Source organism: Actinia tenebrosa, unplaced genomic scaffold, assembly GCF_029948245.1.
Source record: "Actinia tenebrosa isolate PJP-AT-01 unplaced genomic scaffold, QUT_ActTen_1.0 PGA_scaffold11__36_contigs__length_13525064, whole genome shotgun sequence".
Classification (NCBI taxonomy): Eukaryota; Metazoa; Cnidaria; class Anthozoa; order Actiniaria; family Actiniidae; genus Actinia; species Actinia tenebrosa.
The window spans coordinates 7,429,638-7,452,663 of NW_028292571.1; the positions used below are offsets into that span (position 1 = coordinate 7,429,638).

General features: G+C 39.6%; 1 protein-coding gene across 3 annotated transcripts; it reads left to right on the forward strand.

Moving 5' to 3' along the window:
• Window positions 1-12,313: 12,313 nt before the first annotated feature.
• On the forward strand, window positions 12,314-22,234 carry LOC116287660 (uncharacterized). Of its 3 annotated transcripts, none has more exons than XM_031694347.2 (4): window positions 12,314-12,401; window positions 12,902-13,155; window positions 14,074-14,413; window positions 20,188-22,234. In XM_031694347.2, the coding sequence occupies exons 3-4, from the start codon at window positions 14,081-14,083 to the stop codon at window positions 21,007-21,009; spliced, it is 1,155 nt and encodes a 384-aa protein (XP_031550207.1). In that variant the 5' UTR covers window positions 12,314-12,401; window positions 12,902-13,155; window positions 14,074-14,080; the 3' UTR covers window positions 21,010-22,234. The 3 variants fall into 3 exon arrangements, with proteins under 3 accessions (XP_031550207.1, XP_031550208.1, XP_088883233.1); XM_031694348.2 differs by having other exon boundaries at window positions 12,902-12,951; XM_089027107.1 differs by lacking the exon at window positions 12,314-12,401 and having other exon boundaries at window positions 12,874-12,951.
• The last annotated feature ends 792 nt before the right edge of the window (window positions 22,235-23,026 follow it).

The following is a 23,026-nucleotide window of genomic DNA, read 5'->3' on the forward strand; positions in this document are numbered from 1 at the left end:
GTTAAGGAAGGTCGGAAACTATCTCAAAAGATGCCTCAGAATGTTAAGATATGGTTAAGACTTTGTTAAGGAAGGTCGGAAACTATCTCAAAAGATGCCTCAGAATGTTAAATGGAGGTTAAAATATTGTTAAGTATATATGGACTGCTTGAAATGTAAGAAGGTATTTAGTACCAAGCAAAGACTGCAATACCATGTTTGGCATGGAGTTTGCACAAAGGAGCCAATCAGTAAGGCCTGCAATGACTGTAACAGGGAGTTCAGTACCTTACAGAAACTACAGCAACATGTTAAGAAGGGCGTTTGCCGTAGGACAACAGAATGTAGTTACTGTGCTAAGGTTCTTAGTAGCCGCCAACGTCTTCAGACACATAAGAAAAGACACGAAAGTGCATATCGATACCTTTCAGAGAAGTACGATCTGGAAGGAGTGGATTGTTACCAATGCGGCGATCTGATGAATTGTGAACATAGAGATGATTACCTAAGGAATCGAATAGACTACTTTAGGAAGATAAGCAGGACATTACCCCGCTTTGACGCGTTAGAAGGTGTCCCATGGACTAACAGGGAATACTGGAAGCAGCAATGTGAGAGATGTGGATGTGTAAGAGAAGAGGAACACATATTCAACTGTCTCTTAACAAGAATTTAACCATATCTTAACATTCTGGGATGGTTTCTGAGATAGTTTCCGACCTTCCTTAACAAGAATTTAACCACACCTTAACATTCTGGGATGGTTTCTGAGATAGTTTCCGACCTTCCTTAACAAGAATTTAACCACACCTTAACATTCTGAGGGGGTTTCTGACAAGGATATATGATAGCCTACGCAGCAGCATTTCTTGGAGGATTCCTAATCGCCCTTTCAATATATGGACTGTATTACATGTGAACCCCCTGCAGACTGCATCGTTAAAAAAGAGTCGCCGAGCACTGCCGACGACCCTACTTTAAATGCGCCTAACTACATAGAGGCGAAGGAAGGACGCACTTTGCGACGTCAAACGCCCAGCGACCATCCTTCTTCCCATACGACCTCAGATGCGTAAACTCCTGTCCCTCTATCACGTATCGGACGCGATCCGGCGCCCACAGGCTGTACGTAACACCCTCATGCGCCAACAAAAACCGTAGCCTGTCAATATCTTCAAAGGCTACATAATTTTTTATTTCATACGTAACGCCCTCCTTTAAGTCTCTCCAGTGTATCTGCCTTACAGCCTCAAACTCCATATATTCTATGAAACATTTTAAGATGCGTCTTTAGAGTGTCCACGTTCTTAAAGCGCTTACAGCACCACCTACATGGTAAACGCATTCCTCGTGCATACTCCGTGATGGCTCTGCAGATGTCGTCGTAATCGTTGCTGATCAACACTTTATAACCATTTCTTTCGTATTCGTGCAACAGGCGACGTTGGTCCTCAGATAATACCCCGTTGCCTTTAGGGGTCTTCAGCTCTACGCAGAAGCCACGGTATCGCACGTGTGCATTAAGAATTAACAAGTCGGGTTGCCCCCGTTGATATCCTTTCTGCCAGCACTTTATACGTTTGCCGTCCGAATCCTGCAGTTCACCTAGACCAGGGGTCACGAGCATTTGGGGGTAAAACCTGCGGATGTAGTCCACTACCTTTTTATGCAGGTTGAATTCATTTTCGATCTTAAATACCAACTTGTTAGGACTGTTAAAACGCCGCTCTATTTCCTACTTGCCTGTCTTCCTTAATGCTGGCAAGACCTCTTCAAGCGCCCAATCCTGGAATGCCTCTGCCGTTGGCATCTTAGAGCTAAATATCAATTGATACAACCCAGATTCGGTTACGTACAGGGAATCTGGGTGTAAGTTGGAAGGGAGGCGATTCACCTCCCTTCTAAGTTCACTAAGTTTTATCTTGTACTTATCGCAAACGTGCACCTTAATAGCATCCTTAGGGTCTGCGTATTCCAACGCCAAAGCCACCTCCTTCGCTTTAAGGTATAAAGTTTCGCCTTGCACTATGCATTGCAGTTTGGTGTTTTCTTTGCAGAAGTTGCGTAACATGGTATATTAGACAAATATTTTAATAAGCAACGCTCTTTAGCTGATTCATTTCTACGCTTAGCTGCGCGTCAGACACCACGAAGACGTAGCAGTTTATCTTAGTCGAATCGCTGGCATGTTTGGTGCGTTTAATTTCCAAAGTAATGCCGTCTTGGGTGTTTACCAGCCGCAGACCCTGACCGTGCATAGATTCATCGTTGGTAGTGCGCATGTCAATCCATAACGCATACTTATCCGTGAAGAACTCCTTTGGGGCAATTTGGTCACCAAACTTGCGCGCGACTTCCCGGTACATATCCGCGGGCTTTATCCCTTGGGAGTAGACCTTGTTAGGCACTCCGTTAATACTAACACCTACGTTGGTAATGTTAGGATTAAAGAATACCTCAGAGTCACGCAATCCTGCGGTGTATGTCTTTGCGAACAGCAACATTAACCCTGTAAGGCTGCGCCTGGGAAGGTTAATGCTTTGGTTGATAACCTCTTCGACGTTGTTCGTAAAGCTGAACGTCTTGTACATTACTACGTGATCGTAAAGAAAAGCCTTCCCTGCACTGTATTCCATGCCAGCGCTACGAGCCAGCTCTTCGCTGTATACCGTTTCGTACTGCAGCTCCAAGTTAGTAACGGAGTATGGGTGGACGGCTGAGGAACTTACGTCTTTTCCCTGCAGGATGTTCGTAGTATCTGCTAGGGTCACTTCGAACTGCAGTTCACTTAGCTGCCTTGGGTAGTATGCACCGTGGTTCGTGATAACTTCGAAGTCCAACGGGATAACATATTTAGTACCGTAGGCCGCCTTTATTTCGTCTTCTCCTGAGGCGCCAGAGGCTGCGCTCCTTACCTTACGTATGGCTGCGCTTGCTATTCCCTGCTCTATCCTTTGCGCGCGGTCGAAGGCCGTCAACCATAGGTCCTTATAGGTGGTGTACAGATCGTACCTGTTCAAGTCCGAAAGGGATTCCCCGGCGAACTTGATTCTCATCTTAGAGACGAGGTTTCTGCCTGCGTTATTAACGACATGACGCGCGTCTGCGGTATCTGGCTGCACCGTTAGGACAAACCTTAAAGCTAAGGTGCCAGGAACTAAGACTAGATTATCCGTTAGGCGGGGTACGCCTACGTACAGCGTCTCCCCTGGCTTTGCGCTAGAAGGTGTGAATGTGACCCGGTGAAAGGTGCGTTCTGCTTCCAGTCCACCAACCTGCTTAGGTAATACGTTGGGGTTTAACTTTGAGCTTATCATATATAATGGAAGTAGAAGGAACGGATTTTGACCCCCTTACCGAAGAAGGCCAAATCGATATTAACGACGAAGAATACGAGTCTTTACTTCCTGATGACAACGTTGACGGGCAAGGCCTCTTTACGAAATTAAGGGGTAAGTATGGTAGCCGGGTTCGCGAGGCCTGGCGTTCCTTAGAGGATAAGTGGCAATCAAGGAACCCAGGGCGACCTATTCCAGAATATTTGCAATTGCAAAACTTGGATTCCACGGACCTAAGAACCGAAATGTTAAGGGGGCTTTTAGACGACGTAAGGGAGAAATTTCCAAATGTGGACTTGGCCCGCCTTAATTTCCAAACCGGAGATAAGGGGCAAATTCAAATCCAGTACCAAGGAAGGGATAAGTGGTATAATCTCTACCAAAGGAGAGACTCCGACAGGCTCACCAGTAATCTCCCAAAAGAAATCAAAGACGCATTAGGAAGGCCTAATTTGGTGGAAAGACTAAGAGAAAACGATGAAAACACCAGCGAAGCCTTTGAAAAGTTCAAGACCCTAATGCAGCGGCAACAAAAGGGCGCTGAGGCAATAAGGGAAGTCGAAGAACTAAAGGAAACAATGGAGGAAAGGGAGGCAGAATACATGAGACAGAACCAACTGCTCCTCGACGCTCAAAAAAGAGAAGTCGACGATAAAAACCAAAGAATAATAGAAATGAGAGAACAAAAAGAAAATGCCCTACGCGAAAGAGACCAAGCCCAAAAGGCCTTCGAGCTTGCCCTGCAAAACCTGGATATGAGCAAGGAGGAAGCCAAAAACTTGCAAACTATCATAACCGGCTCTTTGGAGGAACGGCGGCAGTTGGTTGCCGAAATCAACACTAAAGAGGAGCAAATCCGGCAAAGAGATCAGGCCATCGAAGACCTGGAGGGGCAAATAGAGCGGTAACAGGAAATAATTAATGACCAGACTCGTCCCGAAGAGGAAAGGGAAGCAGCTCAAAGGGAAGTGGAGGCCCTCGAGGTACGCCTTGCGGAATTACAGGCACAAAAGGACAACCTGGAAAAGGAGCTGGGGCTTACCACCAAGGAAAAGGTAAAAAGAGCCCTTTTGAAGTATGGCGTTCCACTGGCATTTGCGATCGCTATTAGCACCGTAGTAGGAGTTATCCTATCCGCGCTTAAGGCTACGGGCGCGGGCGTAAAGAAATTAGGCAATGGGCTGACGGACTTGGGAAAAAAGATGGCAGCCGGCTTGCCTGGGCTGCTTGGTAGTGTTCTTGGCCTGGCACTTAGGGCCGGCGGAGAACTGTTGAAGTTTGTGGGAAATAACATTTGGATATTAGTCGTAGCTATTGGAGTGGTACTCCTGAAGAAGGTGAAGGGTTAATCTTATCCTTGTATGTTACTGAGGGCTTATCGTCGTCGGGTACCCGAGGCGTCCTCGACTGGGGATAAGTAAAGACAGTATTCGCGCCGCCTTGGTAATTTGGCACCAGGGGTAGGGCAGTCATAGTAGAAATGGGCCTATGACTCCAGGCCGTGTCGGGGATGGCAGCGCCGCCGACATAATTTATCCTTACGCCGCCATCGTGGGGGAGAATTTGCAGCTTGGCATATTGGCAATTGGCTATCATATGAAAAGTAACCGGCGTTAAGTCTTCTCCACTCGTTGGAGGGGGCTCCGACGAGAAATGAGCTGAATCCCTAGTATTATTCTTTGTCCTGTAAGGCAGCAATGGGTGGTTATTCTCGTCGACGAGCCTAAACGCCGCGTTTGCACCCGATCCCGTGTTAATGCTAATAGTACATATTATTAATCCTAAACCCCCAACTTCAACCCACATTGCGATATCAAGCCACTCATTCCCTTCTTTATACACCTTTGGGTCTAAACAGTAAGCATGATGTGTTTCTTTTAAGTGCGGATTCATATATTTAAAGACCAACCACCGTAAGAGTGCTAATGGTTGCGTGATTATAAGGTCGATCTCTTTGGTCCTCTATGCTATTTACCGTTGCTACGCCCGTGTCGTCTACGCGCATTTGCAGCTTTGCCTTCCCGTGGCAATCGGCAACCATGTGGAAAGTCCAAACCGAGATGTTTTCGGCGCTGCCAGGGTTCGGCTCTACGGAGAAATGCGCAGGCTCCCTGTCGTTTGTCTTCGTACGCATAGGCTGCAGTATACCGTTGTCATCCAGGAACCTGAAGCCGACGTTGGCATGGCTGCTCGTACCAATGCAAATACTGCATATTATCAGCTTCTTTCCTGAGTAATTCAGATCCACGGACATGCCCGTGACATCAACCCAAGATGCCTGGGTGTATTTTTTCTCGCCTGTGTAAGTCGTATAGACACAATCTACTCCAGCTACGTAGGGGTTGTTCATCGCCATATATAATAACTCAGACCAACGCCTGCGGTGGCTAAGCCGGCTTTTAGTAAGTTACGATCATATTCCTCAGGTATCGTAGGCAGGACCTTCTTTTGGGGCTTCTTCTTTGGTTCGGGTTTTTCTGCGTGTTCCTTTTTTGGCTTCTCTACGAAGTGAGGAATGCCCTTGGTCATGTCAGAGTTCACGTCATTTGCCCCAAACTTCATATCCTTAGTAGCTCGTTGAAGTTTGTTGTTATAACCCACAACGGAATTAGCGTTGATAACCAAATTACTTGGCATTAACCAACAACCCGGGGCTACTGCATAGTCCAACCTTGCCTTAGAATTTTGTATAGCTAGTTGGTAACGCTGTACGCCCTTGCTAATGTCACCCTCCAAGATTGAACTTTCGAATAAGATCAAGGCTTCAGCTCGCGTCTCTTCTGCGGCGCCAGTATTTCCAATTATGCTAGATCGGGTATTTACCTGAGCTCCAAGGATAGAATACACGCAAGCTTCTATGCTGCGGTTCAAACGGGCAAGGCCAGCTCTAGTTAGTCCTTTGCCTACTTTGGGTATGAAATTAAGATATTGCTTCGTTTGCTCGTCGTTGGTAATCTTAATAATCAGTGGATTGGCCCCTGCATACTTACCACCCTCGTCTTTGAACAGAGGTCCGTCTCTAACTTCCTTAGTGGTCTTAGCATTTTGTTCAAAGAAGGTGCTACTGTCGTGAGTTTCTTTGTGATACCCAGTGTTCCATCGTAGATTCAATGCATGAACTTCCTTATCACTTAGCTCGTGTCCACCAATTCCCCAATAAGCGCAAATATGCCCCAAACCATTGTTAGCACCGGCAGCGCATCTAAAATCCTTCCGTACAACACCGAACTCCTTACAAAGCCTGTTATAGGCCGGAACGTCGTATTTGTTATCTCTTGGATAGAACGCAGCATCTCCTGGCAATGCAGTAACTCCCATCTCATGCAGTATTCTTCTAACCGTGAAGTGAAAATGAAACATAAATATTGAATTCTTCATCAAGTTTGCACTTACACCACAGCCGCTAGTGGCACACCAAACCGCAAAGTTTAGTTGCTGTGGCCAATAACGCATGTTAGGACCACTTAACCATTCATGAGATTCCTTAGCGGTGGTATGAACAATGGGCACGTTTTTGAAGATATCTCGCACCTTTAACGGAAAGGAATGGTTGTTAGAGATCCGCATGTTCAACGTTAGGTCCAAGCTTGGATGTTCATTAAACGTAACCGCGGGTATCGGATAAGTACTGGTACCCAGCAATAATTCCTTTGACCAACTAGGTTTAGGTTCGACATGCACGGGTTTAGGCTTATGCGGTAAGATCTTAGGATGCTTCAGCTGAGAGTCTATCTGATCGACCAGCGTAGGTTTCAAATCCTCATTGCTGTACATCCTAGAGCCGTTATAGTAAATACCATCGGGCCTTCTTTCGAACTTACTAGGGTCTGCATGCGGAAACATCTTCCTAAATGCTCTCCAATTCCAGTAATCTCGATTATCGTGATGTGGCTGCTCCTCAATATCATTCCCAAAAGCGTCGTACATACTATATATAATGGATGTTATACCATCAGCACCTCAGTTGTACCCAGATGTTCCCTATACTACACCTAACGAACTAAACGCTGAGAATTTCAGGCTTAATAAAGCAAACTTAATCCTGGCTTACTTGGAAGGGCAGACAAAACACTATGAAAAAGTTAGGAAGAAATACGTCAGAGCCCGGAGTACGCTACATACGATTGCGATAACTTCAGGATCCATATCCGTAGTGTTGACGGGCTCCGGCGTTGCTACTTCGCTTACTGGACCCGGAATAATCGTTGGAGTTCCTTTGGCCGGCGTTGGGGCAGCCTGTGGTATTATTTCTGCTGTTGCTACGAGTATTATGAAACAGTTGTCAAGCAAAATATCCAAGCATGACACGACAATAGCTCTGTCAAGGGCTAAAGTAAATACAATTACCGATCTTGTCTCAAAGGCTTTGCGTGACAGAAAGATAGACGACGTAGAATTCTCGCTTATTCTGGCCGAAGAAGAGAAATACGAGAAACTAAAGACGGACATAAGGAATAAAAAAACAGTCGTAAAAGATCTTTCCGAGGAATCTCGCAAAAAGATCTACCAGGAGGCAAAAGAAGAGCTTCAAAGAAAGCTTGCTCAGTAAACATCTGCTTTGAAAAAAGCGTGACGGGATTCTATTTACATATCGAACGTCAGTCTAGAAAATATGCAAATTAGAGTGTAAGACATAAATATAATAATTTTCACATACATAAGCGTCCAGATGTGTCTGGCGTTCGCTTGTAATCGTGGACTTTGGAGCTGGGGAGGCCTAAAGTCCCGAGTTCAAGCCTCGCTGTAGACGCATTTGGACCGGTTGCTGTGAGTGAAAAAAAAAGCCTCCCCCACTCACAGCAACCGTGGGGGAGGGGTGGAAAAGAAAAGATAGAAAGTGCGATTCAACCCCGCGATGGGGGGTTTCGCGAGGAAAAGTTGGAAAAGTCAGGGGGTGTCTCGGGACGCTGTCCGGAGTTCACCCTCTGGTGGGTCGTAAGAAAGATATATGTGTATGTACTAGAGGGCCTCTGGCGCGGGATGAAATAAGCCCCGTAAGCCCAAAATGCAAAAAACCCCACTGGGGATAGCTTGGTGTTCTGCGCGATGCATTCCCCAGTGGGGTTTCTGGCAAAATAAACGCCAGTTTTGCAATTTTATTTTTTCGGAATCCATCCTAATAGGGGGTGGTTGGGGTCTATTTTGTAAAATATTTCGTAAATTACGTTAGGGTAATAAGGAATATCCTTATCCAGCCGACAAAACATCCACTCGGCTTTTGTCATATCAGAAACCTCGGGAATAGACTTACCGGTAATTTCAGACAAAAGATAGGGAATAGCTTTGTAATATTTCCCTAGCTTTAATTTTTTCAATGTCTTCCGTAGACTTTGTGGGGTTGGCTCTTCTAAGTGGTCTATGATTTTCTTCTTTACTTGCTCGTCAAGATATACCGGGTGTAAACCTTGGATATGACTCATCCAGTCTCTAAAGTATTTTATTCTCTTATAAGGTGTTTTCTTACGACCTCCATTGGCGTAATATTGCTCTTTGGTAGCATTTGGTACGGCATTACGAATATTCTTACCACATTCGTAACACTGTGCTGACGTGTCGTCTTCTATTTGCATTTTTTTACCACAACAAATATACTTATTTGGCTTAGTAGGTACAAACTTGGGTTTCAAGCACTTTACACAGAAATCATAAGCAAACTCTTTACAATCTTCGCACTCCATATATAGACTAACATATTTAACTACATAGACACGGGATGCGGGTAATCGCGGTACGAATCGAGGAATTCACTTTAGACGGGTAATCCTCCGGTGGTCGTTGCGCTGGAACCCCCATCCCCTATACTACTAAGGTGAAAGACAAGTACTTTATACTAACATCTCTCAACAACACAAATTTAAGCTCATTTGTATAATCATGGCTAGCTCGAACAGCTTAATAAACAGTTGAATATCTAATCAATGACCAGCCCCTTACAGAGAACAATGATTTTTGCCGGTCTAGCTTCGCACACATGCAATTCAGGATGAGTTTGAATGGCTAGAAATAAAAGTTCGACTTGGCACCATGTTAGAGTTAATTACCGAGAACGGAGGCAATAAGCCATATACATCCCGAGTACAGCAGGCACGAGGTATATATAGGCTTATTGCCGACGTTCGAGGTAATTAAGTATTTTATTTATCAATTGAGAAGGTTTTCTATCAAATGTTGCTCATTATAAATGCAAAGTCTATATATAGTTTTTAACCGGGTTAATAACTATTTATTGACATCGCATTTATAATGAGTGTTATAACAAAAATAAAGCCTTGTGAATAACAAAGAAAACCGTGTCAATTGAGAAATAATACGATTAACATCACGGTCAACGTATCGTCACGATCACGGCATGTCACGGTCACCATCAAGGTCGCTTAGTTACAGTACCGTTACTAACGCTACACTACCGTAATCACAACCACAATCCCAGTACTGTCACGATCACGGTAAGTGCGCTGTCATGGAAACCATGATCGAGGCAGCCATGACAGAAAGCAGGAACAATAGAATCTTGTCGTTTCTAATTTACATGTGAAAGAATTCAGTTTGCCAGTTTGTTGTTGTTGTGCCTCCTGTCATGGCCTGACATTACGTGATCGTTCAAAGACTCAATATGACTAACCTTTTTTCCTATCCACAGACTAGGTGGAAAATGTGTACGCTTCAACAAGCCACAGCCTTCTACAAGAGACATGCTGACATTCAAAGCAGGGCTTTCCATTTGGTAGACTTGAGAAAAGTACTTATTGAACTTTCTTCCCTCCATTTTCTCTTTCTACTCTTTTTTCGAGTGCAAAACAATAGGCAAACAAAAGGCATATATATACATTTGTGCATATATATACAAATATCGAATGAGATGCAAAAATAGAAAAACTCCTGAAATATGATTGTGTACATCTTTTTAACAAAAATGCTGATATGCCTTACTTTGATGTAAGACACGTTGAAACGTAAGGTTTTTAAGTATCAGATATAATATAAATATATTATAGCAATTTATATATATTTTAGGTGTAAAAATGTTCCAATGAATATATATATATATATATATATGTTATATGTTATATATACACTTGATTGCAGAAAGGTTGTAGTATACATTTATACACATACTTAATTTATTCAGTATATTTAATGATATGCAAAACAGAAAACTCGCTTTATTTATTATTTGTTTCATTCAATGAACGTCAAAATATTTTATTCTTGTGTTTTATATCCTACAGATTATAAATCAATTGGTTTTAAGGGTTAAAAAAGTAAAATTGCAATATGCATCTCATTAGGTATTTGTATAAATGTATAAATGTATACTACAACGTTTCTGCAATCGAGTGTATATATATATATGTTATATACACATACTTACATTTTCTAAAGTTTACAGTTAGTAAGGAAATTATGAATCAAAAGGATTTTTTTAAATTCTAATACTATAATCCTATTAATTTTTTTGCGAGAAAGCTATAATTCGAAATTTGAATTTCCACTACTTTTCCATTTGCATTTTTAAATCCTGATTATAAATATTACTAGTAATATGGATGAAACTTGAACAAAGACTAATCGGATTCTCAAAGGAATGACAGACGGTCTGACATGAAAACCATCATGCTAATAAGGATTTGGTTTATTGGGGAGTTAGCAGTTTTTTTATCCTCCAAAACTATGTATTTAGAAATATTGTTGCTTTTTTTTTACGAAAGGATAAAAACATGGAGAACCGGCTGAAGAACATTCTTCAAAGCTTAGCGGGGGGAGTCAACTTGGAAAAGCATGTCTTTGTTTCACAGTTCGGTGAAATTGAGCTTTAGAATAATAAGTAATTCTTTTGTACTAGAAGTGAAACAAAGATTTCAGTTGATTTAAGGCTGTTAAGACTGCTTATTTATGCTCCTCGGTGTTTTTCGTTATGATTTTTCAGAGTTGATACCTGTTGTGCACCTATTTCAAAAAACGTTGTCGGTCGGAAATCTGAAATCTGAGACCGAAAGAAATTGTGGGTTGTAATCTGTCAATTGTTTTGTGGTTTTAATAAGTAGTTCGCAAAAAGTTAATATCTTGATTTATAAAATAAATCAAATAGTACGTACGCTGTGATTGGTTGATAGCCGTATTTGCATGAGGGTATGTAAACACAGTTGTGACGTCATACATTTCGTGTTTTCCCGGTACAAGTTCAAAAATTTACAGTTTTTTTCAAGGAAAAAAACGCCCCCAAAAATGTATTTTGAAGACGAAGTTCCAAATTTTGACATGTGTCAGGGCCACAGGCATAACCCTATGGTGTCATGCAGGTGTTTCTGATTGTAATATCGATCATGACAATCTCTTGTTGGTCACCGTAACGAGAATTCCCTCAGGAGCTACAACACACGTCCTTCGTCAGGACAGCCTCGGTTGTTCAGCGAAGTGCTTTCTTATGATTTAAATGCACTGTCCGATAAGGAATACCAGTATTTCAAGGAAACAGTCAGCAGCTTCAAACTCTTTCCAGCGATAGCTCTTCAACTCCACAAAATATTTTCTCGAGGCAAGACGAAACAATCGACTTCGCTGCCGTGTTTTCTGGCTGTCAAATTGAGCAAAACCACGTTTCTTTCAACTGAGAATTCCAGTCACAGTGACACTCAGTTATCTACTTTTGATCACTTTCGTAAAAATAATCAATTCTGAAATCTTTTATTAATATTTCTATTCAATCTTTGGACATTTCTTTGTATTCGTTTTAAAGTTTTAGAATGATAAATATTTAAAATAGCTATAGCGATTCTTTCTCGCTTCACATTTGCCTCCTTGGCGTTTATTACACGAAATTTGATTGGCTAACGATCGAAGTTCGTGATGTATGGAGAATTTGTATTTTGATATGAGAATCAAATTCAAATAGAGATTTATTTTCTTGCAAGTGGTAGTGTTTTCCCTTAGTATTTATTTTATAAAAGCTCTCGGGTTTGCATAACTGTCTCGAATTCACCCAACCTCCCCTCGTGTTGCTATTAGGCTATGTAAACACGGAAAAAGTTTTCTATTGCTTAAATATCAACTTTGAGCGATGACCTGAGCTGGCAAACTGTCTGGGTAAGTGTATATTGAATTTTTAACGAGAAAAAACTCAGTCCCCCACAATTCTAATCGGTCTCAGATTTCTGAATTCAGATATTCAACCTGCGTTTTTTGAAATAGGTGTATAAACACCCCAGAAACATTTAGTTAAATTTACTTTACAGTGCTTTAATGTTTTACCAGAGACCGCGGAGGGGGGAATAAATAAGTATGTCGTAAATGCCCCTCAAAACAATAGAAATCGCACTTTCAACTGAGGGTCTCAGTTTAAAACTTTTTCGTGGGTTTTCAGCCTTTGGCGGTTGTTAGCCCCTCCAATCATATCACGCTCCGCGGTCCGTGTTTATGAATGTATTAATAAATTAACAATAACCTTGCACCTGTCAGTAAACAATAGAACAAAATGTAGCCCATTAACATTACAAGGGGGTAGGAGGCTTTTCACAGCCGATGGCATGCATGCCGTCACATAACAGAGAATAACAGTTAAGGAGCATGTGTTTTTTTCTTCTTAGCCATATTTCATCGATCATTCCAAGAACTCAGTAATAGCTCATCGAGGAAGGTAACTAACATTTACCTTTTAAGTTGCCATAACAAATCTTTTGTCAAAGTTAGCCAGCATGTAGGCTATGACGTCACTTGCACCCCACGAATAGCATTTGTGATACGAAAGGTGAAAAAAGAAACACTTGAAACGTTAGGCAAATTATTGTGGACCACTGGAAACGAAATAGGAAAACCAACTAAAACAAATAGAAAACTAAAGGTGAGGATTTTAAATTTAAAAAAGTAGAAGAACAGGAAAGATAAAAAAGTAAGAAAACTTTGTTTAACCATTTATCAACTAAAACATTGCACACTGCTTGCGTTAAGGCCCTGCACACGGTCCCAGTATTTGATCCATTATTTAGCCCATTATTTGACCCAACATTTGCCCAACATATAATCCAACATTTAGCCAACGTTTTCAGTCAACATTTTGACCAAACCATGAGAAATGGTGCCAACATTTGACCCAACGAAAGTTGGGTAAATGTTTGGTCAAATGTTTTGATTGGTTGTCAGGGCGGTGAGAAAATTAAAATATAAAATAAAATAAAATAAAATAAAAATACAATACAAAATGTTGGCAATACGTTTTAAAAAACGTCTTGCTCGAAAATTCTTTCGGAATTCGGAGGACGGACCCTGTTGAGTGGTACAAACATTCATATCTCTGGACAACAATATAAACCAAACCAAAATTTTTTTTTAAACTTTCAATTTTAAAAATATTGATAAATTACAGACGTTTCAGTTTCAGCTTTTTACATCAACCCAATTTTGAGTATTTTTTTGAAATTTCATTCGAAATTAAGAATTTTAAACCGCAATGGGTACTCGGTGACTAAAAATATTTACGTTTCTATAAGATCCTTTTTATGTTAACAAGACTTTTCTAGTTTATTCTAAATTCAATAATAGAACGATTGCGTTATGGCGTCCTTTACTACCACTACCAAAATCCCTTGAACACTTGTTTTTGTTCAGTTAATGACCAGTAATTGTCTTGCTATTCTAACTGAGGGAATACGATTTAGAATCAGAGGCATTTTTGTTGGTGGTAGTAAAATGTCGCCATCATGCAAACGGACTAGAGTATTTATTTTTAACATCAATAACAGCGGATTTCAACCTTGTTTAGGTCAGAAATGCTAACGCACGTGATCATCACGCTGTTATCATTCCTTACACACGCGATCGCCCAGTTTCAATGTCAAGGCACCTGCTATTCGGGGTCTTTCCCAAAGGGCAATGACGTCATCGCTGGACAACATCTCAGAGGATACTCCTATAAGAACATATCTACTGATGTTCCACGCGTTTGCTTCTCGTCCTGTTTCAATGACTGTCGTTGCAATGCGTTCCAGATGAAAGATGTCAGGTGTGAGTTGCTGGATGAGGACAAGACTTCCAAGGCAGCAGACTTTGTAGATGGAACCGGATACGTGTACTATGATCTACAGCAGAAACTCTATAAAGGGGTAGGTGTAAAATATCCATAAACTAAAATGGCCCAAAAGCCACAAATAACATAAACAAAAAATCATATTACCAGCGGCTATAATGACAGGCAAACACTACCCGTCCTGTGGCATTGATAAACCAAAAAGCTAGTATTTTATTGCTTGATAACAATCTGCTGATTAAGCAAAAGAATCTAATAGCAAAACGAGGGGGATTTTGAGAGAGTTCGAGATGGTGATGCAAACCCGAGTCGCAGTCGAGGGTCTGGATGACTATCGAGAATTCTCCCAACCCTCCGAGTGTTGCTATCAGGCTATGTAAACACAGATAAAAAATGTTTTCTATTGCTTTTGTAAAATAAATAGAATAATTTAAGTAGGAAAACATGAAACTGTTTTGAATAAGAAATTCAAGATGATCTTTACGTTGATAGAAATCCTCGACGCCTTAATTGGAAAATGTGACGAAAACGTTTGACACGAAGCCACGAAAAAAAGCAGTTGATTTATTCAAATTTCATAAAGTATAAATGCTAAAATGCCGAACAAAATAATCAATATGCAAAGTATTTTTCAACTGTATAGTGAAGGAAATCGTTTAGAAAAGTGGAAATTCGTTGGGAAATTTGGAACTGAAACCGAAAACGTTGTGGGTCGTCTTTGACGATAAAGGAGGCGACGATTTTTAGATGATTTTTTGCATAACTGTTTTTGAAATCAATGTGCAAGCATTTTCCTCCTTTCTTCAAGAACGCTTTAAGAATTTATAACTTTTAATGAATTGTTTCATATATTACGACTTTCTTGTTTTGTTATGTTATTTGTTTGTTTGTTTGTTTTTTGTTTTTTGTTTTTGTTTTTTTGTTTTTTGTGGTTTTTTTTTTTGTGTTTTTTTCCAAGTTAATGTTTAAGAGTAGGTCTCTGTAAGACTCAAGCAAAGTGGGAAATGAAATTTTTTGACCACCCTTGAAATTTGGTGTGTGAGTAGGCCTTTATATGGGATTCACAAAAACAACAACAATTTGGTCACCAAATGTATTGTTGCCATGGAAACGGCAAGTGTTTTATGAGACCTTAATTGCCAATTTTTGGAATAAATTAAACCCACTCGAAGGTAAAATCCAATGCTGTGTTTCTCATACATGTTAAACTTAATTTCCTTAAAGTGCACATGAACCCTTCGACAATACTTTCAGTACTGGTTCTGCATAAAGTAAATAGTTGAATGGTAAAATATTTCTTGATTTGAGTGATGTGTCTCTAAGTTATAAAGGTTTATACTTCCAATATGCTAATAAGTGTGACGTCTATTAAGGCTTAATTAAATATACAAAATTGAACTGGTTCATAGAAACAGTATTTAAAAAGCATCATTATTTTACTCATGTTTTACATGAAAGCAATTTTGAATTTGTATTTTCAAAATGGCCAGCATTTAGTATTACTAGTTACAACAAAAACACTCAAATACCTTACCTGACGTCACACTTATTAGCATATTGGAAGTATAAACCTTCATAACTTAGAGATGCATCACTCAAATCAAGAAATATCATACCATTCAACTATTTACTTCATGTAGCATCAGTACTGAAAGTATTGTCGAAGGCTTCATTTGCACTTTAAAACTTTCGTCAATTATAAAGTATCTATTCTAGTTTAGAAAATTACCAATTATTGTTAGTTTGTTATTTTGTACATGAAATATTCGTGCCTTCAAGTAACCTATGTATCAACTGTTTTAGCAACAAGATAAAATGGTCAAAATGTTTTTTGGTCGATCTCCAAAAGTATTGCATTTCTAATATAGAGGCTTGGTGGGAAGTTTTCTGAAACATTGAAGTTACCAAATCGTGCAAAATCTCTGCGGGTACAATCATCTTTAGTCCTTGGATAGTCAAATTATAAGGCCTAAAATTCAAAATGTCCTAAATTCAACCATATCAAAGCTTCGAAAATTAGCACCAAAAAGATGCCAGTAAGCTAAACGAGCATTAGAGGTTGAAGGGTATTTTTATTCAAAGTAAACAATGGGTTATTTGCAATTTTCGTCATTTTCAACCTACCTTTATCGTTTCATTGTGACTTTTGTGGCGCTCAACTTTCCAAATTTTCACTAGGAAATGTTTCTTGGAGACTCAATTAGCATTTAGCGAACTAACATTTGTCGTAAAGAGCTAAAATCCAAGCAATAATTAAGTGGTTGTATAAAGGATTACAACAGAATACACAAGTCATCGAATTCTCGTTCGAAGCAATACAGCATTTATAGTTTCTTCGAGCTTCAAAATTCCTGTATTTCGTGACAGAATTGCCTGTAAGCTGTTATTTAACATGAATGCTGAACTTTTGAAGGCTACAAAGTAAAAAAATATGCTTATTTTGAGAATATTTGAAAGAAAGAATTCTTGATCTAAAGTTGTTGTTCTCATTTTCAACCGCTGACCGGAAGTTTGGAAAAATGAATGAGACAGATTTCGTGGTGACCAGACAACTTCAAACATTCGGCCTTAGCAAATGTACTCACTTAGTCAATGAATCCGATTTATTACTCTGCAGCGCAGGTAAGTATAATTACAGGTATTTCATGTTCAGCCAAATATGGCACATTTTAACTCACATATTACAACATTCAATCTTATATGTGTACAATTCGCTGACCGGAAGTTTGGAAACTGATGATTTTCTCTGATTGGACCTGACAATTCGAGAGACATCCTCTCCAGTAAATGCCAAGCTTATCACGATGGTGGTTGCATATACAAATTTATTAGAATCTTCCAGTGATATGTCAAAAAATCCTGTTGCGGGTTAACTTGCAACGGCAGATCAAGGGGAGGGGTGCATGGGGATTTTGTTCCCTTTCCCCCTAGATCCCTAGATGAGCTGTTATCTACTGCATTATTGGGGTTTGAGTTTGTAAGCAAAGGGTGCACCATTCCTAAAACGAAAATCCAGGATGGTGTCTCCCCCAATAGAAAAATCCTGGATCCGCCCCTGACTTGCACGGCAATAAGCCTTTTCATAGTTTAAGAATTGATTCCACTGCGCATGCGATTTTATCCCGAATTTCTCACCTTCTTTTGTTTAATTAAGAACAAAAGAAGGTTTAGACAAAAGGTGAGAAATTCGGGATAAAATCGCATGCGCAGTGGAATGGATTCTTAAACTATGAAAAGGCTTATTATATACCAGCATGCGAAGAATTCTTGACAAGAGCGCAGTGAAAACAGAAGTGAAAGATCGTCAAGGTAGTCGGCATGCATGCTTCGAATAACTTGGGTTTTTTTTTTATTTAATACTTTATCACAAGATATACCTCCTCTTCCGCTACTAAAGACTCCGTACCTACAACTTTATTTTCACATAAACTTGTCAAAATAGAAATTCGAAACTAAATTATTAACTTTAAAGGGGGACTAACATGAAAATCCTCCGAAATTTAATTTGACTAAAACTTCAATCGAATAATCTATAAGGGTTTAATAATCACTGGTTAAATTATTTTTTTAATATATATATATTCCAATGGGAAGTATTTTATTTTTATGAATTTTCATAGGTGTCTGTGACGTCATACACTCAACACCAAACATCGCTCCATACATTTCTTTGTAAATAATTTCATGTTTTACTCTTTTTCTATTAAACACAAAGGTCCGCTGAAAACTTAACTTTCGAACTTGTGGTTAGACTGAGTATAAAACTAGCAAAAATTTTGATTACAAAATACAAAGAAATGTATGGCGCAATGTTTAGTGTTGAGTGTATGACGTCACAGACTTCTATAAAAATTGGTAAAATGTAATACTTCCCACCCAAATATCAGAAAAAAACTTTAACCAGTGATTATTAGACCTGTAAGGGTTATTCCAGTAAAGGTTTCAGCAGAATTAAAATTTGGATGATTTTCGTGCTGGTCCCCCTTTAATTATTGTAGAAAAGAATAAGGTCGATAAATGGCATAACACAAATTGAAGTCATTAACAAATGGCTGAACATGAAATACCTGTAATTATACTTACCTGCGCTGCAGAGTAATAAATCGGATTCATTGACTAAGTGAGTACATTTGCTAAGGCCGAATGTTTGAAGTTGTCTGGTCACCACGAAATCTGTCTCATTCATTTTTCCAAACTTCCGGTCAGCGGTTGAAAATGAGAACAACAACTTTAGATCAAGAATTCTTTCTTTCAAATATTCTCAAAATAAGCATATTTTTTACTTTGTAGCCTTCAAAAGTTCAGCATTCATGTTAAATAACAGCTTACAGGCAATTCTGTCACGAAATACAGGAATTTTGAAGCTCGAAGAAACTATAAATGCTGTATTGCTTCGAACGAGAATTCGATGACTTGTGTATTCTGTTGTAATCCTTTATACAACCACTTAATTATTGCTTGGATTTTAGCTCTTTACGACAAATGTTAGTTCGCTAAATGCTAATTGAGTCTCCAAGAAACATTTCCTAGTGAAAATTTGGAAAGTTGAGCGCCACAAAAGTCACAATGAAACGATAAAGGTAGGTTGAAAATGACGAAAATTGCAAATAACCCATTGTTTACTTTGAATAAAAAATTTTTTTACCGTGTTTGCAGACTAGAACATTATTTTTTTGCTAGAATTTTGTTATTTAGGTATTATCCTTCAACCTCTAATGCTCGTTTAGCTTACTGGCATCTTTTTGGTGCTAATTTTCGAAGCTTTGATATGGTTGAATTTAGGACATTTTGAATTTTAGGCCTTATAATTTGACTATCCAAGGACTAAAGATGATTGTACCCGCAGAGATTTTGCACGATTTGGTAACTTCAATGTTTCAGAAAACTTCCCACCAAGCCTCTATATTAGAAATGCAATACTTTTGGAGATCGACCAAAAAACATTTTGACCATTTTATCTTGTTGCTAAAACAGTTGATACATAGGTTACTTGAAGGCACGAATATTTCATGTACAAAATAACAAACTAACAATAATTGGTATTTTTCTAAACTAGAATAGATACTTTATAATTGACGAACGTTTTAAGGAAATTAAGTTTAACATGTATGAGAAACACAGCATTGGATTTTACCTTCGAGTGGGTTTAATTTATTCCAAAAATTGGCAATTAAGGTCTCATAAAACACTTGCCGTTTCCATGGCAACAATACATTTGGTGACCAAATTGTTGTTGTTTTTGTGAATCCCATATAAAGGCCTACTCACACACCAAATTTCAAGGGTGGTCAAAAAATTTCATTTCCCACTTTGCTTGAGTCTTACAGAGACCTACTCTTAAGAACAAGAAAATAAGTAAAAAAGAAATATTTTGACAAATTTCAAAAATCCCCCAAACCTCTGACGTCACAACCGTGTTTACACAGCCTCATGCAAATGTCGTTATCAGCCAACCAGAGCGTGCGTACTATCTTATTTATTTTATAAATGATTCTCGTAAACTTCATTATCGGCCTAGAATATGACAGACAAACACTGCACGTCATGTGCTATCATCCATAAAGGTTTTTTTTCTTTTTTTGCTTTGTTCAGTATCAATTAGCTCAATAAATCACGATTACAGGAAAACCATTGCACGTCATGTACTACCAACCAGAGAGTATCCTATTGCTTGGTGCATACAAATATCAACTGAATGAATCTCATGGATCTTATTATCAGCCTACAATGACAGGCAAAACACTGCTCAATCATCCATGTACATTTCTATTGAAAACTTGCCATTCGTAGGACTAGAAATGTTGTCTATTAATTGCAACTTATAACTGTTTTCTTATTCCTTTTCTTCAGCAATCCCACATGGTCCAGCCTGCAGATGTATGTTATAATGGCTGTTGTAGAAACCAGCCTTGCCATAACGGGGGAACCTGTGTAGAGCACTGTGTTAACTCAAAAGAAAAGTTCAGCTGCACGTGCAATTCATATTACTATGGAAAAGTGTGCGAAAAAATGCGACCTTACAATTCTTGTATGGATGTCCTTAATGCCTACACTTCTGCAGGAAAAATGCCTAGAAATGGTGCATATCGTATTGCCCGCAGTGACAACTTAGCTTTCCAATCATTCTATTGCGCCTTCGAGGGAGCCAACAAAGCCTGGACACTGATTGAGTCCTTCGCTCTCGCTAATAAAGGGCTTTATGCCAAGAAGGACTTTCTTACAAATTTCTTCAGAAATAACGACTTCCCACCAAATTGGAACGATTATCGCTTACAGAAGAACGCAATTCTATATCATTTACGACCAAGGTCAACGATGTTCAGAGCGACCTGTGACTTCCCAAAAAGGGAATCTCTAACCCCTGACTTTCTTCTTGGCTATCTGAGTGAATGTGACTTCATCAATAACAACCAGATGAAAGGGCACTGTATCAAGTTTGCTCACATCAACATCCGAGGATATGACTTTTACAATACCACAGCACCTGTTTGGCACCTCCAGGGTACTTGCCATTTCGCGATTGATCCAACTGGGAATCGCTGTTCTTTCAGTATACCAGAGAGTGTTAAAAGTGAAGATAATTTTGGGGCTTATTTCGTTATAAACCCGCGTTCGACATGTACCGCGACACAAAATTCTACCACACAATGGTGGCTAGGAGAAGAGAAATAGGGATGACAAGACATGCAGCAAATGAATATCAATTCAGTAGGCTCTTTGCAGTTCAGTAATCATGAGCTGATTAATTCACTGACAGCAAATGAATAAGCATTTCCATTCCCACGAGAGTGGTCAGAAAGCGCAATCATATGGCTTAAAGTACGAAGGCAGCACCTTCTCCTCAGTTATTTTAAGACCCTGAGTGTTGGTCCGGCCGAGGTTTGAACCACGACCTTCCGCACAATAGACCGACGCTCTTACCAACGAAGCTAACCGGGTGGAGGTTCACTCCCTTTTTATGATGCTAGGCTGTTTGGTCTTGGTTGCCCTCTGTTTCAAAAACTAAGAGATAAGGGCAAAAGAGATTTCTAGAACAGCATATCGCTTTTGTGACAAGCAAGATAGCCCAATGATTGGAATTCTATATAAATGTAGACATTATCTCTTTCTTGATACACTGAAAAACCTTTATTATAGCATCATATACTCGTATATTTCCTATGGTACCCTGATGTGGGGTAGTATATACAAATTGCAAGGGTCTTACCCGTTCGGGGAGACGAGCCCTCCGTGTAATCGAGTTCTCAAGCTATAGAACACCTAGCGGACCACTATATAAAAGACTCGATATCCTAAATATCTTTGAAGTAACTAAAGTCCCAGCCCTGTGACCTTGCCTACAAATAATCAAACTCCCACTTACCAGATTTTTTTCACATTTTTTAAAGATATGGATTTGATTCATAATTATAGTACGCGTTCAAAATCGAATTCTTGGGGTGCATGTTACGTCATAGCCGCCATGTTAACTATACAAAACATTCTTCATTAAGCTTCTCTTGTTAGGTCAACCAACGTGGCGGCTGTTTCATTGTTATTCATATCTCAAGGGATTTTTTGGTTACGTGGTTGCACTCCAAGAATAAGAACCTATACCTGCCTCGTAAAAATCCAAATTATGGTAAATTCGGAGATAAATATGCAGCGGTCACCAGCTGGATTGATCCCAACTGATGTTAAAACTAATACATAACATTCAATTTTCGAGAAGCAGCTAAAAAAAACACTTGTTACTCCAATAATTTTATTTAATTTTTTGATTTTCAGCTAATTCTTTGCCTTCTTTAATTCAATCATATAAATACATATGTTTACTATAGCTTGCTTTTTTCCCATACAATTTTGTAAATGCATTGTTTGAAGGTGCAGAATAATCTTCTTCTAAAATCCATCTTGAGACATTCCTTTGAATTCTTTCTAGTTTATCAGCTAAGACGTATTGTTTGTGAGGATTCCACACAGGGCAAGCATACTCTATGATTGGACGTACCATAGATTTATAACAAGTTATTATTCGCACTGCATACATAATTAGCGTGTCACGTAGGAATTTAGCAACCCCCATTTATGGACATTGGAGTTTGCGCAGTGCGGGTGTAATGCTTTGCGACCCCTCCATATATAAGCGCCACACCCAGATCCTTGAATTATTCCGTCGAAAGCTGCTTAAGGAGAGAGTAGAAGATTCACCCACCCACCTCCCCTGGTGGTGGTTGACGACGAATCGCATGCTTTTCGCATGCTCATTGCCAGCAGTCGCGGTTACCTTCCATACCTTAATTCCCGTGACTCGGTAATGAGTATGCAGTGAGGATAAAATACTATTGCCTCTGAACATTTCCCAAAAGTACGCTTCAATAGACCAAGAATTTTGCTAGTTTTAGCAGCAGCTGTTGGTACATGACTTTTCCAAGATAAATCAGTTGATAGTGTGACTCCAAGGTGTTTATGGGTATGAACTTGATTAAGTGATGTGGTGTTTATGTTGCAGGAGCAAGATGTTGGTATTTTAGCTCTGGTGGTTTGCATACATTCGCATTTCTCGGCATTAATTTTCAGAAGCCATTTGTTGCAACAAGCAGAGATACGCGATAAACTTTCTTGGATAGGGTGGGAGACATCAGATGGTCTGCTAGAGTTGAATAATAGTGTGTCGTCGGCAAACATTTCACTGGCACATGTTAGATTC

What these genes read in the sequence shown, in the direction of transcription:
- LOC116287660 (XM_031694347.2), top strand. Translation starts at nt 14,081, where the DNA reads ATGCTAACGCACGTGATCATCACGCTGTTATCATTCCTTACACACGCG. An exon ending in AGCAGAAACTCTATAAAGGG is followed by an intron (nt 14,414 to 20,187) that starts GTAGGTGTAAAA and finishes CCTTTTCTTCAG; the next exon opens with CAATCCCACATGGTCCAGCC.